We start from the raw sequence: 17,376 nt of genomic DNA, 5'->3' as shown, positions 1-17,376 counted from the left end.
CATGCAAAAGGTCTCTAGTAAGGTATCATTATAAAGCTTATAATCTACTGATTGTGGTCATCCTATTTGTATAAATGTATCACTCTTGTATCTGAAACTAGAAATATGAAATATAACTCTGAGGGCCTATTGTAATTATGCAAAGTGTGAGCTATTAATGGTGGTTTGGAATCTTGATGGCTCCCAACAACCAGGACAATTGACTGTGTTGGCTCTGTTTGCAGGCAGGCCTTCCTGTAAGTCAGGCTGGGAGGAATGAAAACTTGGGGTCTTACAGTAACATATGATCATGTCACCTGAACAGGACTCCATCTTTAACCTTGTGCTTTTCCACTGAGAAGGAGGGGTGGGAACCCAGAGGGACAAAGGATTCCCACCTTATGCAAAAGATATATAAGTAGGTGGAACAGAACAAGGGAGGGCAGCCATCATGAGAAATCCCCTAGCTACCACCTGAGCTGGAACAAGGGCTGTACCAGGGGTAATGATTGTGCCCAGACTAGGAAGGCATCCTGTCTGTGAAAGAAACTTATTGAAAAATCTCTGAGGGTGAGATTTTATCTGTATTCAGTTTTATTACTGTACAAGACTTAGACTTGCATGTTTTATTTTATTTTGCTTGGTAATTCACTTTGTTCCGTCTGTTACTACTTGGAACCACTTAAATCCTACTTTCTGTATTTAATAAAATCACTTTTTACTTATTAATTAACCCAGAGTATGTATTAATACGGGGGGGGGGCAGCAAACAGCTCTGCATATCTCTCTGTCAGTGTTATAGAGGGCAAACAATTTATGAGTTTACTCTGTATAAGCTTTATATAGGGTAAAATGGATTTATTTAGGGTTCGGACCCCATTGGGAGTTGGGCATCTGAGTGGTAAAGACAGGAACACTTCTGTAAGCTGCTTTCAGTTAAGCCTACAGCTGTTAGGGGATGTGGTTCAGACCTGGGTCTGAGTTTGCAGCAGGCTAGCAGGTCTGGCTCAAACCAGGCAGGGCACTGAAGTCCTAAGCTGACAGGGCAGGAAAGCAGGAGCAGAAGTAGTCTTGGCACATCAGTTGGCAGCCTCCAAGGGGTTTCTGTGATCCAACCCATCACAACTATATTTTTGGTCTGTTTTATTTTTTGCTCCTCTTCCAAACATCACCCATCAAAGATAACACACCTGAGCAGGTAGATCTCTTGTTGGTGATTTTTAGCTTCTGTTCTTACCTGATATGGTGGTTGACAGCAAATACAAAAGAGCATATTTAGACAGCAGAGGAAAAGTAGCTCATTATAAATCATCTTATTCAAACATGGGGCTTGAACTTCTTCCCCTCCCCCCCCCCGCGCAAGAAAAGCGTAAAAACATTTAAAGCTGGGGGGCGGGGGAGGAGAGGAGAGACTAGGAAGACTGAAGGCTTCAACTTGCATACATCTGCAAATTTCTCTACATTTAGTTCTCCATTTTTGTAAGGCATGAATCTATCTTTTGAAGAAAAATGTAAAATTCAGACAACATTAGTAGTGAACTAGATGTGATCCAGGATACAATGGCCTCTGCAGAAAAAAGAGAAACTTGAATGTATTGGCTCAATAGAGGAAGTATGATGTATAAAATGCAGCCATAACCAAGTCTCTATACAAGTACAATGTGGTGACCAATGTCAACTAAAGTGAACTTGTTTAATGCCATCTCAGTGTATCTTTCTATTAACCTTCTGAGATTAAAGCTGTGCTCTATGCTGCGCCTGAATGCCAGGGTTGGTTGCCTGTTAGATGGAGGTTAAGCAGTAGATGTGATATATCTTGATTTTAGCAAGGCTTTTGACACAGTCCCACATGACATTCCCATAAGCAAACTAGGAAAATGTGCTCTAGATGAAACGCTGATAAGATGGGTGCATAGCCGTTTGAAAAACTCAAAGAATGTTATCCATGGTTTGCCATCAAACTGGGAGGGCATATCTAGTGGGATCTGGCAGGCATCAATCCTGGGGCCAGTATATCCTACATTTTCATCAATAACTTGGATAATGGAGTGGAGAGTATGCTTATAAAATTTTTGGATGCACCATATTGGGAGGGGTTGCTAGCACTTTAGAGAACAAGATTAGAATTCAAAACAACCTTGACAAATTGGAGAATTGGTCTGAAATTGACATGATTAAAATCAATGAAAACAAGTGCAAATGACTTCATTTAGGAAGGAAAAATTAAATGCACAACTAAGAAATGGGTGATAACTGACGAGTTGGTAGTACTGCTGGAAAGGATCTGGGGGTTACAGTAGATCACCCATTAATTATGAGTCAACAATATGATGCAGAAAAATATGTAATCTCTAATATTCTGGAGTGTTTTAACAAGAGTGTCATATGCAAGACACAAGAAGTAATTGTCCTGCTCTACTCAGCACTGCTGAAGCCTCAGTTGAAGAACTCTGTCCAATTTTCAGTGCCACACTTTAGGAAAGATGCAGACAAATTGGAGAGAGACCAGAGGAGAGCAACAAAAATGATAAAGGGTTTCGAAAACATTACCTGAGGAAAGGTTAAAAAAATGGCTAACAGCCTTCAAATACTTTATAAAGAGGATGATGATCAATTTTCTCCACAGCCAATGAAGGTAGGATAAGAAATAATGGGATTAATCTGCAGCAAGTGAGATTTAGGTTATATATTAGGAAAAATCTTTCTAACTATAAGGGTAGTTAAGCCCTGGAATAGGCTTCCAAAGGAGGAATCTCTGTTATTGGAGGTTTTTAAGAATGGATTGGACAAACACCTGTCAGGAATGGTTTAGGTTTATTTGAGCCCATCTCAGCACAGGGGACTGGACTTGATGACTTATCAAGGTCCCTTCCAACCCTCCATTTCTAGGATATTAAGTTTAGGTTTTGTTGGTCAAGTAGGAAAAAAGAAATGCAAAATCAAAGGCCCTCAATTGAAAATATCTTGCCTCCTTTTTCCATAGTTCAAAGTTACATATGAGTAGTCAAAATGTTCAAAAGATTATATTAGTTGCCCTTATAGTACACTGAAAGAAAGCTGTTGTCTCAGGTAGCCAGGAGCAAAATTACAGAGGGCTTTAGAGATCAAAAATCAATAACTAGAATTGCACCTGGAAGCAATTTGAAAGCCAGCACACAGTTCAGACAACAGGTGTAATATGTTAAATCACATTAACACTGCTAAGTGAGCAGGCAACTATATTCTGCAAAAGCTGATGCTGCCAAGTTTTCTCCAAGAATATCTCCATTACAGCAGCCTAACTGGGAGACCATAAACTATGGAAAACTCTATATTGGAGAGGAAATGTTACAACCCACTTGCCAGAAGATGGGAAAACATTTCTGGAAACTGCCAGCACTAACCTTTGAATCCAGAAGTATTTAAGGGTTCAGAAGCTCTCCCAACATTCAGAACTCCTGGACAAGAAGCGGGCATATCACCTCCAGCTCACCTTCTACAAGCTTTCCATACGTACCCACGTCAGTTTTGTCACGTCGGGACTGAACTTCGGCTCAATCGCTCTTGTCCAAGACCTCATTTTAGCCAAGCATTAGGAAAGAAGAGAAAAATGTCCCATACTAGCTGGGTGTGATGCCAAAGAGGCTTCCATTTGAGTGTCATCAGAAGAGGGATACCATGGCAATCCACATAGTCGCTGTAACTGGTTGGTTAGGACTAGTGACATGACAGAAATGTGCAGAACCTGACACAAGTGTGTCTTCTAGACAGATGAGAAACTGCTTAAAGGCAGCCCCTGGGATCTCTGAGAGAGCAGGGTGGAATGGATTAGTAACCATGATGCTGTTTGAATTCAGAATACTGGAAATTTCAACATTACAAACAATTGAACAAACAACAGCGGAAAAAGGACACTCCGAAAAATGTCAGTATTGTGAGGGGTATGATGCTGGTAAACCACGTGCCAGCTCTGGTCAGGGCTGTAGACATTAGCTAAGAACTGACAAACTCATAGCTCGAAACCAAACCAGCTCACATGTATGTTCGGGTTGTTCAAAATAGGTATTAGTCTTATAAGAATGTATTTAGTGTTTAGACTCTACAAAATGCTTGTAAGTTGCTGCATGCATTAATCTCGCATGTAAAGTCTGTCTTCCATGCTACAAGGTAAAATATAAGTTTGTTTTACAAATTATAAAAATGCCTGCTCTGAACTCAGATAGGAAGAGTGGCTCTCCATGCCCATCCAAGAGGACTATCAAAAATTAAGTGGACCATCAGAAGACAAAAGCTTTTTTGATTGCCCCATCCACCCATGGAGAAGTATGTCCCATCTGTTTGAATGCTGGAAGAGTGAAATAAAAAATAGTTGACATGAAGATTTTTCATCTTTGTCCTTTGGACTCTTGCAAGGGCTGGAGCTAAGAAACAAAACAGAAAAAAAGCAGAGATCCCTAGGCTTGACCTAGGTTAAGCCCTGAAAAGACATTCTATGCTGACTGATCACCACATCTGTCACCTTTTAGAACCATAGATTAAACTCATTTGTGCATATATGTTGCCTGCTTTAACTTGGAAATAACTAACTTATTTCTTTTTCCTAGTTAATAAACCTTTGGTTAGTTTACTATAGGATTGGCTACAGGCATTCTCTTTGGTCAGAGAACTGGGGTAAGCGATGGGTCCCTTGGGACTGGAAGCAACCTGTGTAAGTGATCATTTATCAAGTCCAGCTTGCCTGGGTAGGTGGCAAGATAGACTGGAGAGCCCAAGTGGACTGCCTGTGACTCTATGGTATGACTGTTACAGTGATCTTAGATTTCACATATATTACTGGGGTAGTGAAATATTATAGACCATACAACCAGTTTGGGATGTCTGCCCTGCTTTTGACTGTCTGCCCTGAGAATGGCCCTCTTGGTTGTGAACTACTCCAGACAGCATGACTAGGGGATTTCTGGTGGAGTAGTGCAAGAGGAGGTGTTCAATGTATTCCTTTCTTTATTTCATAGATTTAGCATTATGGCCCCGTCCTATTGGGAACAGTAAAAACATATGAAAAAGATGGCATATTCTGTGGCAGTCCAATGCAACTAAGGGACAGCAAATCAGATAATGCTTGGATGATATTTGGGTAATAAGAAATGCTTGATGCAATAGAGGAAACAAAATTTTGGAGGTGAAATAAAGGAAATTGAAACATTGCTTTCAGGTTTGACAAATATTATTTTACCTCTCTGTCACAGAGACCTATGTTATTTGGCTGTATTTTGGTGTAATACTTATGTACTAGGAAGTAGGCTCTTATGCAATTGTGTTTATCCAAGAAGTAGATTTAGAAAAAAAGGATTTTTTTTGGATGAAGTTTTAACTATCAACTTGTGTTCATATTTCTTCACTCTTGCTGATACCTCTTAAAATACATTTTGGAAGAAAAATGAAAACCTCTGTAATGACAGCATTTATCTCTGTAAAACACAGGGGGATGCAATTTGTAGAAAAGTCACAACAACTTTTATGTAAGATGTTTTAGCCCTGTTCCATTCACAGATTTCACAGTTGGCAATTTCTTTCAAGATTACGCTGTTGTTTACATTAACTTTACCTACAGTAGTATTACTATAGGTAAACTACACCATTTATATCTTTTCAAATTGTTTCCTTGTGGACCAATACTGTTTGTTATTTCTTTAACATTTCTGTTCTATTCATTATACTATTCAGCAATATTTAAATCAGCCATTCCTTTCCATTTTTCAACATATTGCACTTTGCTACAAACTATGCTCTCTGGTAGAATACATTTGAAATGAAATGTAGTCCAAGTATTATAAGATAAAGATCTCTTGGGCCACTCATACTATCACCATTTATTATCACACAGTTTCAAGTCTGGATTTGGTCACTGAATTAGATGATTAGCGCAATAATATATTAAATGTACTATTCTCACTGTATGGTGACATGTTATGCTTTGTTTTCCAGCTATGTCACAAACATGTCTATATTTACACTGTACGAGTTTACAAAGTTATTTGAGCATAAGCTTTTGTGAGCTACAGCTCACTTCATCGATGCATTCTCCCCACTGTATTTTCCACTGAATGCATCCAATGAAGTGAGGTGTAGCTCACGAAAGCTTATGCTCAAATAAATTTGTTAGTCTCTTAGGTGCCACAAATCCTCCTTTTCTTATATTTACACAGTTGCCCACATTCCTCATTCTTCTTGTTTGCTGAGAAGAGACTTTTTAAAATATTTTTTAAAATGTTCAGTACTAGGGGCAAAACTCTCCTCTCCAATCCACATCACGTGTTTTTTATTCAATCAGATTAGACAGATGCAAATTTTTACTCAACAATTTTTGTTACTAACTAGTTCTGTATCTGATAGTAAATGAAAGTGCTGCTGGTCAAGTATATCTTTTGGTTTATATTCTGATTTTGATATTGATTTGGATTCCTACATCTTGTATTGATATCCAAGAGATACTCCTATTACAGAGCCTTGACAGCCATTCCACGTAACTTTGTTACATTATTTTAATTTGGTACTTATAGCATATGCTCATATACACCAATTCATACAACACAGCATTTGTATTAACACTACTTAATTGCTTGTCATTTTGTAACTTCAGAATATGTACATTATGGTCACAAGCTTGGTAAGCTGCTATTTATTGTATAATTAATACAGCATTTTAAAACCTCCTGCTCAATTTATTTGAAGTAACTTTTTATGAACACAGCAAGCACGTTTTTTCAAAAGTGTTTAGCCCCTAACAGATCTTAAAGCTATAAACCATGCAGTATTTTAAATAGTCTGTTGTATCCATCACATCTAAAGGACAAATAAAGTTATCCTTATAACTAAAATGAGAAGTGTCTTTATTTATGCTTTTAATTTTAATTCTGGAGACAGATCAAGACAGTCATAAATTTAACTCAGTAAAATACTAAATAAAAATGAAACACTTTTATTAAGTCCCCACAAAAAGTTTTTGCCCTTATTACTCTGCACGGTGTGAAAAAGAAAATGATAAAAGTTAGTAAGTGTGGAGTTGCTCATTGTTATTACATCACAGGAGCCCTGTGCTTCTGAATCACTAAGCTGCTGGAGTCTAGTTTAATTACTTAACATCAATCAAGATGTATACCAACATGGGGAGACCAGGGAATGTAACATTCAGCTGCAACACAAAAGAAATAGCTAAACTATCTTTACTTCTGCCTAGACTGTTTGTACATACGAAAAAGTGCATATTTTACTAGGTGAGCACAACACAGGGGAACTAATATTCTCTTGTGCTGTTCTTTAATTTATATGTGGCAAATTTCTAGCATTTTTCCACAAAGTTTTGATTTCACAATAGCTTGCATTGTAAAAGACAGAACTATATGCATCCATTGTTTTATTGAGCGTTGGTAAATAATAGCAAGGTACCCAAAGAAAATGGTCTCCATTGCACATGATGGAAAAAGGTACAGTAAGTGTTAGAGTGAGTGACTGGAAGTCATGAATGCTGGATTCTTATCCTGGCTCTTTCCCCTGTAAAGCTTTCTGAAGAAAAGTTCAAGTGCAAGGCATATTTCTTTGATCATAAATGCACTGGGCTCAGTACAGGAATAACTCAATAAAATTCCATGACCTGCTTTATGCACCAGGTCCAACTAGAGTACCTAATGGTTCCTATAGCACAGTGTACGTATAAACCAACCAACCACCACACTGCACATACAATTTTCCCCCTTTGTAGAGGATGAGAGAAAGATCAACCCTCCTGTAACACTTTAGTCATGTTTCTTATTGCTTTATTGGAAGGACCTCAGATACCCCAATGCTGAGGGTGAATATAATAATCTGTAAAAAATAGCATATAAATGCTAACATCTCTATGTCTCAGTTTACCCATCTGTAAACTGGGGATAATTACTACTTACCTCCTAAAAAGCTTAATTAAACAAAGTTTAATAAAATATGTAAAAGATTTTAGATGACAGATCTCAAATAAGTGAAAGCATTAGTAGTAGTAGTAAACTTGGGATAAGACAGAACTCTCTGATACAGCTGTGCAACATGTAGCAGGCTCCAAATATACTTTTGCAGTTCAAGCTACAAAAGTTGGTAAATCTCTTCAACCAACCCCCAGCTCACCCCAACCAACCCTGTTTTCCTGGAAAAGGTTTTCAAACCATGGGGTGAAAGCCTGACCCTACTAAAGTCCATGACAAAACTCCCACTTACCTCAACAGGGCTTAGATTTCAACCTTGATCTTGAACTACATTTCCAGATGGTAATTTCTGATACTGAGGAGCAAACAATTTGCTGTGAATAATACTAGTAGAAAATGCTGACATGTTTTCATTGCACAATTATTTAAAAATTCATATTTTATTATTTAAAGTTTTAGGTCCAGTTTTTGAGCTGCAGACAAGTTGTGCTCAGCGCAGCTCATGGGGAGGACTGACAAGTGGCTTTAAGCCACCAAGGCCAGAGAGCCCCCAGATCAAGGGGATGCAACCAACAGTCTCCAAGTTAAATTAGAGACACCTCAGGTCCACTCTGATTTGGCAGCTGGGGGTCACTAAGATATTGGGGTATTTTCTCCATCTTTTTCCTCCATCACACCCCCTGCACTGAGGGCCAGGAAGGAATGGTGGTGCACGAGCTACTACAGTGGTGCTACTCTGCTCAGAGATCCCCTAATTCAAGGGGAATCCTCAAATGGCTTGTTAGGCCAGCTCTAAGGATACTTCATATCCTGGAATGGCCCCAAAGCAGTTGGAACAGACCAGAGGATCACATCCCTAGTGTGGCTGGAGTCTTACATACATGAGATATTTCTGATTATTTCTAACCAAAGCACAGGCCCATCCAGATTTTTTTCCAGGCAGACAGAATATCTCAAATGAAACGTATCTCCCCCTTTGTGGCTGATTACTCAATACATGGAAGTTGTTAGCAATATTTAGGGCAGAGTCTGAGATTGTGATACAAAGTGATTCTTTGTATCAAACAGCTGAGAAAAAGAAAACTGGCCAACACATACACATAAGCACACAAGATGTGTCTTTAGAAAGGAAATAAAATAGGGGGAGGCATAAAGGCAAAGAATAATTACCAGCCATGCTTATAAGAAAAAACAAAGCCCTGCTCTTACTACTATAGTGTCTATTACGTGCGACAGCTGTGCTTGCTGCTCTTCAGACTGCCCTGCAATTAGTGATAAAACAGGCCCTGTGCAAATCCTGATTTAAATATTGTTAGCTGCATTTCAAACAGAATTCTGGTGACAGAAGAAGTCTGCCATTAGCTCTGACCACTCGAAAGTGAAAAAGCAATATTTGCTCAGACTTCACAAGGACCTTTGGAAATAAAAGAGGAAGATAAAAGCAGGAATCTTTTACAATATGAACTATCAAATCAATGCAAATAGGGTTTCCGTTCACTGATAAACCTATAGAAAAGAGACAGATATAAGACTAAGTTCAGCACTGTTTGTTCTGGACACTATGCACTTACTTCTCAAATGAAGGAGCAGACAAAATACTGGTTGTGAAAACAGAGCCCACTAATAATAAAAAATGGCAAAGATATGAGTACAAAAAATAATATAATGACAGAACAATAGTAATTATGCCACCATCAACATTACAAGCACTATTTTTATTTTTATTTTAATTATATTTTGAAATGTCCAACCCCAGATTTTTTTAACAAATGTATTTTACTGTAATAAAAATGTATTTGGATTATTCACAATTCAATTTTTATTCTTCTTTCATCTTTATTTGATGATGTTTGGTATTAAAAATGATAAAACTACTTTATTAACATATGTAATTATTGTATTTATTGCACTGTTCAGTACACAGGGATTTTAAAAAGTCATGCCTATAGTTGAAGTGTGAACATCAGTTATTTATTTATAAAATTATGTTTACAAGTACACTTTCATATCTGAGACACTGATTATTTAAAGAGGTTATGGCAGGTCACATTTGGTCCAAAGTGTAGCTTTTGTAAAAATAAACTTTTACTAATGCTCAGAACAACAGAAATGTTTCCATAACATTCCTTTTTTTTTTTACATAATTCTAATAGAAGAGTTGTACATTTGCTTTTTAAAATACAAACATTCTCCTATATTACCACCAATCCAGACACTGCAATATTATGTACTAGAATACTTCTAATAAAATACTAGTGCATGAACACCAAAACAGTATGTTGAGTACTCTATCACCAGGAACTAGGAAGTGAAATTGACAAATCATTTTCATTGTCCAAATTGAGAGAAATGCAAAATAGGAGTTAAAAAATTCATGCAGGTTTTTTAGAATCATCACTATTTAATAAAGCAAGGCATTATTAATAACATGGATGGTTAAGTTTGGAAACTGCTTTAAATAACAACTGCAGTAAGCTATTCGTTTATGTCTTCTATGTCTGTGATATTCTTTCCAAAATGAAGATGGAGGGGGAGAAATGTCAAAGAATTATATTAACAACTATATTCACAATTCGGAGACTAAGATTTAAGCAAACTAACCTTATATTAGTGTAGCGTTAGGTCATACATTCTTACGACAGTTGGTGTTCATTTTATGCTCTTTTCTAAAATCCTTACTCATGTTGACTATCACATTACTACTCTAGAAGTCCCACTGAGACCAACAGGAGCTTTGAAAATCAGGCCATTTATTTCAGGTGTCTAAATTAGACTGAGCAGCCTAGGTTTAGGCTCCAACTTTTGAAAATCATGGTCTTTATTAGTGCTAGTATGGAATTTTTTGACAAAAATGTTTCTGCATCAGAAAACGCCGCTTATCCAAAACTGAAATTTTTCATAGGAAAGGACTATTTTTAACAAAAATTTCAGTTAAAAATAAAAGTTTTGAAATCGCTGGAATGTTTCACTCTGATATTTTCAAAACAAAATTTTCTGGTTTTCCAGTTCCAAATGAGTTTTTGCTTTGAAATTTAAGCTATAGTAAAATTAATTATTTTTTAAAAAAATGATAGATATAAAAAACAAAATTATCAAAACAAAACCTCTTAATTGTCCTGAACCAATTATTTATTTATTTTCAGTTTGTGAAAAATTTTGAGTATTTGACTTTTCATCCCAATTTGGGACAGGCACACATTTTTCTAGATCTCAAAAGTTTTCATGGGATTGGAAGACTGTTTCCTGCCTGCATGTAGTCACTATATACTTATACATATAATATTAATACTAGGTTTTACTTCACATTTAAACACAGGATGTTTTCATTAACAAAAATTACTCTTACAGCTATCACATGACTACTAGCTCAGAAATTGACCTTTAAGGATGTTTGAATGTGTCTAGCAATGAGAATTCCACTTGTATTGAATCCATGTGCTGTAGACACATATATAATAGTCATCTGCGCACACACATTAATGAAGGTAGAACCCTGGTCTTTTAGTTTCAATTAAAAGTCCTCACTGTGGCCTAATTAGAGATCTCCATGATCCTGTATAATTTATGGAGCAGCCCTAGAAATAATCTGATCACAGAGAGAGACAGTTATATATAGACCATCCCAAGTATCTGAGGTTCACAGGATTTCAAATCCAGCAATATGTTCTATACACACACAGACACTGGTCATCAGCTAAACTAGGCACATGCACCATCGGGAAAAGAACCCAGGATGTTTGGCTCCAAAAATATAAGCCTACTCTTCTGGATGTAGAAGAGAGAGAGTCAGTAGTACCTCAGCCGTGTACAGACTAGTCACAAAAAGGAGACTGGATCAAGTAATCCAATAGCCTAAATTTCAACAAAAACAGATTAAATTTTCTGCACTTTTTTTCTACTTATCAAACCAAGCTCTATTAGCCAATACATTATATGCTGACTACAGAACTAGCACTCTACAGAAACTAGCATCCAAGTAACATTTATATTTCCTCTTGCAATCAGACAATGTTCTTCACAAGTCATTCAATCTCACCTGCAGTTGCCTGTATATTTAAAGAGTATATAAATCATCCCTTTTCCCCATTAATACAGGCTCTTCTGTGAAAAGACTGAGGACTTATTGTCAGCTACCTAAAGATTATTATTAACAACTGGAAAATCACTGACTATTTACACACTCAGAACTGGGTAAACATGGTCCATTAGCTGATTAGCAGTTGAATGGAGGGTGCAGGGGAGGGAAGCTAGAACAAATAGAAGCATGAAAAAATACATGAGGGAAATGATCTTATTTTTCAGATCATTTGGAATTGAAAACCACTTCAGAGATAACTCACAGCACCACTTTTGTTTGTTTTAACCCTAAATAAGGTCACGAATTATAACTATATCAGGATGGAATTTAATGGAATATGGAATTTAAAAGGGGGGAGAAATACCCAAAACAACCAGTCTCCCTGCTGCCCATCTGTTTTACTCATTTGGGTTATTTTCCTGTGCTTAGTTTTATAAATTTATTTTTATAGTTTCAACTAATGTGATTTGTGAAGGTAAAAAAAGCATTACAATGACATTTACATGTGAAACTGACATGAGAAGAACGAATCCCTTTGTGGGAGAGCCTCAACTATGAGTAACAATGTTTTTGTCATTGTTTTCCCCCTTTTAAAGTACAATTAAAACATAACAAATCACTGGGTACAAAGAGGAGCAGAAGGGGATAGGGAAATGTGCCATTTAGAGAGGAAAAGAAAAGGACAGGTCCAAAGAAGAACTATTTATTACTATTGCTGAGATTTACATTTTTTTAAATAGAAGAACCACTGCCCACAAAGTTCAGTAAACAGTCAAAATATCCAAGAAACACACAATTTTGAACAATATTCTATTTAATACATTGCTATGCTGCTCAGTAGGTTCATTTTAGAGGTGAGATTTTACAGCTACACACACACACACACACAGGGACTGTGGCATCTCAGACTGGATGTTCCTGCTTATGAAGCCTTTCTTGTTCTCAAGGTATGAAAAGATGGAGACAAGCAAAGGAATCACCTTGCAATCATATTGTACATTTCTATGCCTGGTTATAGACTATATTTGCAATTTGTTAACCATGTACTTGGTTGAAGACTGAGGCTCAAACTTAACCTTGTATACCTGTTTTCTCAAGTATTTATGAATTTTTCAATTAGAGTTTTCTAAACAAATAGCCTGATACAGCAGTCCTTCCCCATGCAACATCCCCCGCCCCCCGGAAAGATCATAGAAATGGGCATCAGTAATTAGCTTATTCATCTCCAGAGAACTACTTTTATAATATATATATTTAGGTCTTAATCCCACAAAGATTTACACACAATTAACTTTGTGCACATGAATAGCCCTATTAAGTTCAGTGGGGCTGCTCACTTGCTTAAAGTTAACTAAGTGCATAAATCTTTGCAGGGCTGGGACCGTAGATATTTATGAATTGTAAAGAGATTTTTAAGGATATGCCTAGCATCTTAAAAAATGCAATACTAGAGATTCTGAGGTATCAAAGGTTACAAAATCTTTCTATCCATCCAAAGTAAATGAGACAAATAGAAATGTAGCCATATTCTTTTTAATATGAATGTTGCCAAGTACTTCTGCTAATAGTACAGTAGGTAACCTACATTTTTTGCCACAGGATTTACATTGCCTGTCAAAAGGAAGTATTTTTATACTCTGAGGTAAAATCAATTTCCAGGTATGTTGCCAATCATATGTCTCCAATTAAGAGGGCAAGTCTTACTCATGCTTTTGTGGCTTATAGAATCAAAATCTATTCTGGGGCCCATTTCCAGAGTCTTCTGGAGAAACTAACTTATATGTTATGAGGGGTCTATAATTCAACAGCACATATTCTTACTAATTCCAAATCCATGCATCCCTGGATCAAGAGATGCTATTTGTTATGCACCTGGGCTCTGAAATGGTCTTCACACCACTGTTTCTTCTTCAGAATATGGATTGCTATTAAAATCTAAGCTGCAGTTTCATTTGATCTGACTTTTCCGCACTAATTAGTTTTCATAGTTAGATATTTTTGTAATGTATTCTGGAGTACATAATTGCATGATAGGTGCAGTATCAATACAGACGGTTAAATATGAAGCACTACTTTTTTAATATATGTTAAAAAATGGACTTTAAGGAAGTAAAAGACACATTCACAATCACAGTCACAAATGCATAAAAAAAGCACATCTCTGGATTCCCTGGGAAATAAATCATAATTTTCAACTCTAGCAACTTAAGACATACACATGCCAAAATCTGTGACCTTTTGTTTTTAATTGTATAATGGGTGTGGGGCACTTGTTAGACAGTATGTATACTGCGCAGTCCTAAATTTCATGTCTAATATTATATCTGGGTGCCGAACTTTCAGGTCCTACACATGGAATGGATGAGATGTAACCATTTTATATTCATTTGCTCCTTACAGTCTTTGAAGGGAAGCATGAGAAAGAAGCATGTGTCCAAATAACACAAGGAAAAGTCCAATCAAAAGTTTAGTAGTACCATAACTTGCCTTAGGATCATAGTATCATGTACATACTGAAATGCAACACAGCAGCAGCAGCTTGTTTTTCAATAATCCACATAAGCACACCGCTTGTTTCACTAGCAAAGCCAAGTGTAAATACTTTGGGTGTCCCCCCAAAAATGTTTGATCAGATCCATTACTTGACATACACAACACATTACTTGATAGTACAAAACCGTGAACCTTTCAATGTACAAATCCTCCTCCTGGTCCGATGCCCTCTCATTTTTAGAACTACATTATGTTTTTCAGGACATATATGCATTGCATTATAAGTGATATGCGCAATGTCTAAGTGAAACAGAACTTTAAAGATCTGTTAACATCCATTGTCTATTACCTCCTTGGTACTTTGAAACAAGATTTTTTTTAAAGGAAAAATAAATCCTACCCATTTCTATCTCTCTTTAGAAAACTGTCTTTCATTGTTAACATAATCATATAAAGAGGTGTATTTTGCAAAACTTTGGCACTCACAACTAGAGCATCTGCAGGATTATACCACAGATTCTGATTGAGGAATTAGGAAGTAAAAAATGAGAAACAAGCATGCTGCTAACAAACGAGGATACTGATGTAATGAGAGGATCTTCAGCTGATGAACATATACATGCAAAGGAATTCTGCTGCAAGTTTTCATAAAGTAAAAAAACTTTCTGAAATGTAACACCAGTTAAGTGATCTAATTATAAGCATAGCATTTTATTGCTGAGTGACTCCCAAGTCCAAGGAGGATACTCAGAAGATCTTGACACCAAAGCTTATTTTAAAAGAAACAAGTCCATGACTCAGGTGGTGAATTAAAACAAAATATGCAAAAGAAAATGTCAGATCTGGTTTTGCTCCGCAGTTATTCCTGTCTGAAGACCTATGAAAATTTATTACTTCCTCCTTCTGATTGAGCGAATAAGAAATCTTTCGGCACAAGATTCTCACATTTCTCCTCCTACAAATACATGAGTGTTTAACACTTCAGCTGACAATGTAGACCTTTTGTTTGCAGTAAAATTCTACCATTCTCGCAAAAGAGGCTTACTTAGTGGGGGAAGGGGAGCAGTTAGAGTCTGTTGCGCGACTGTCGGGAGAGGCAGTGCCCGTACCATCAGTGGTTGAATCTCCCAATGATCACCTTTTATTGGTGCCATCATTTCCAGTGTTGCTACCAGAGCACAGTCCGGTTCCGACAAAGCCCTGGATTTGTGGACTTTCTTGTCATGACCCTGAGACTTAAGATATTCTAAATCCTCATGGGCTAAACAGGAAGATCTTCATAGAAGCATAGACTTTAAGGTCAGAAGGGACCATTATGATTGTCTAGTCTGACTTCCTGCACAAAGCAGGCCACAAAATCTCACCCACCCACCCCTGTAATAAACCCCTAACCTATGTCTGAGCTACTGAAGTCCTCAAATCATGGTTTAAAGACTTCAAGGTGCTCAACTTAGGCTGGGTTGGATCAGACCTTTTTGAAGTCAACTTTAGACAAAGGTCTTTCTCTTCCTTATCAGAGCATTCCCTGCCTTCCTGATAAGATCCCAATAGGGGATCTGTGGGAGTAGATTCCCTCGCTCCTAAGTCAAACCTCATGGCACAGGAGTCAGGCCAGGTCCCCCCAACCTGGCTCTGACTGTTCTGACTCAGGCCATGCAGTGGTTAAGATGGAGTTGGAGAGGAGGTCCATCCGCTCTGTCCTTTACCTCCTCAGTTGGAGGCACAAGGAGAACGAAGTCGCAAGTGTAGACCAACGGACACCACTTTCAAGAATACTCCGACTCCAGGCACATGGAGTACACGTGTACACCCACCATGGAATACACAGAGACCAGCAGGCAAAGTAGTAGTTAATAATTTTCTTGTCTGGTTTTGTTGAAGTACTCTGTGAACTGGAGTGGGAGAATCTCTCAGTCCTCTACTGCAAGGATGAAGAAAAAGGCTTCTCCCAAGCATCTGTCAGGAGTTTGAGTTAAATAGGTGCTAATAAAAACAAAAAACAATGTGAAGAGTTTTAAACCCTCTCACTAAAAATCCCTTCCCCTCTCAAACTGCTCAGGTTTCAATCCATTTTCTCTTGTAATATCATAATCCCACTGAATCTCCACTCTTCTGAGGAAACCTCTAGTACAAAATAGGAAGACCGGGACTAATATTTCTAACATAGCCAACAAACAGAACCCTTTAAAAAAGAAACAAACAAAAAGTGCAACCCTTTTTCTGGCTACCTTTACACATCACAAAGCAGCAATAAAAGGCACAAACAATAATTTTCTCTACTGTGTGTCACCTTGAAAGATTCACGTTTACGGGGTTACAGTTGAAAACAAAGGGCCCATATTTCAGGAAAGAAACACTTGAAGACACACATTTTGGGGACATTTCTCTAGATAATGGTGTTGAGTGTAACATAATTCTCAATAGAAGAGCGCTTTACAAAGCATCTTTCTAGGAAAATCTTGAGGCTATCAACCACCAGCTGTCCACGGACATTAGCTAAAAAACAGAACCTCAAGTCACAGAAGAATGAACTATTCTTTAAGTCAACATTAAGATTTATTGGCACTCAGGACAGAATATACCAACTTCAAGGTAAAACAGTTTGACACAAATATCTGAGATAGCCCTATCAGTGCCATATTTCAGCTCCTCCAACTACACTAACCGCACTTGTCTAAAGTCAGTGACTGCATGATTCAATAGTTAGTGACTTACTGTGAGATGTGAGTTATTGGGGTCAGCAATGTTTCACCCTCCAGGTCAAGCTCATCTGCAAAGCTGTTGGTCCTGATGAAGGGTACTGTGTTCACATCTAAAAATGCAGGACTCTTTTTCACTGTGAGGAAATAATCAGATAAGGGTTAGAGCAGTATCATGTAGTTGTTTTTAAAA

The 17,376-nt window shown here is 37.4% G+C and overlaps 1 protein-coding gene across 2 annotated transcripts in view; it reads right to left on the bottom strand.

Annotated features, from left to right (window-relative positions):
* The window catches only part of KCNQ1 (potassium voltage-gated channel subfamily Q member 1), a 553,100-nt gene that overhangs the window by 337,965 nt on the left and 197,759 nt on the right, over positions 1–17,376 (bottom strand). For both annotated transcript variants that reach the window (XM_038406492.2, XM_038406493.2), the window contains one exon: positions 17,200–17,320. In XM_038406492.2, the coding sequence (XP_038262420.2) occupies positions 17,200–17,320 (121 nt within the window). The remainder of the gene's footprint in view (positions 1–17,199; positions 17,321–17,376) is intronic.

The sequence above is a fragment of the Dermochelys coriacea genome, chromosome 6 (genome assembly GCF_009764565.3).
Source record: "Dermochelys coriacea isolate rDerCor1 chromosome 6, rDerCor1.pri.v4, whole genome shotgun sequence".
In the NCBI taxonomy this organism is placed as follows: domain Eukaryota; kingdom Metazoa; phylum Chordata; order Testudines; family Dermochelyidae; genus Dermochelys; species Dermochelys coriacea.
The sequence above is the reverse complement of the archived record's forward strand: the minus strand, read 5'-3'. Positions and strand labels throughout refer to the sequence as shown.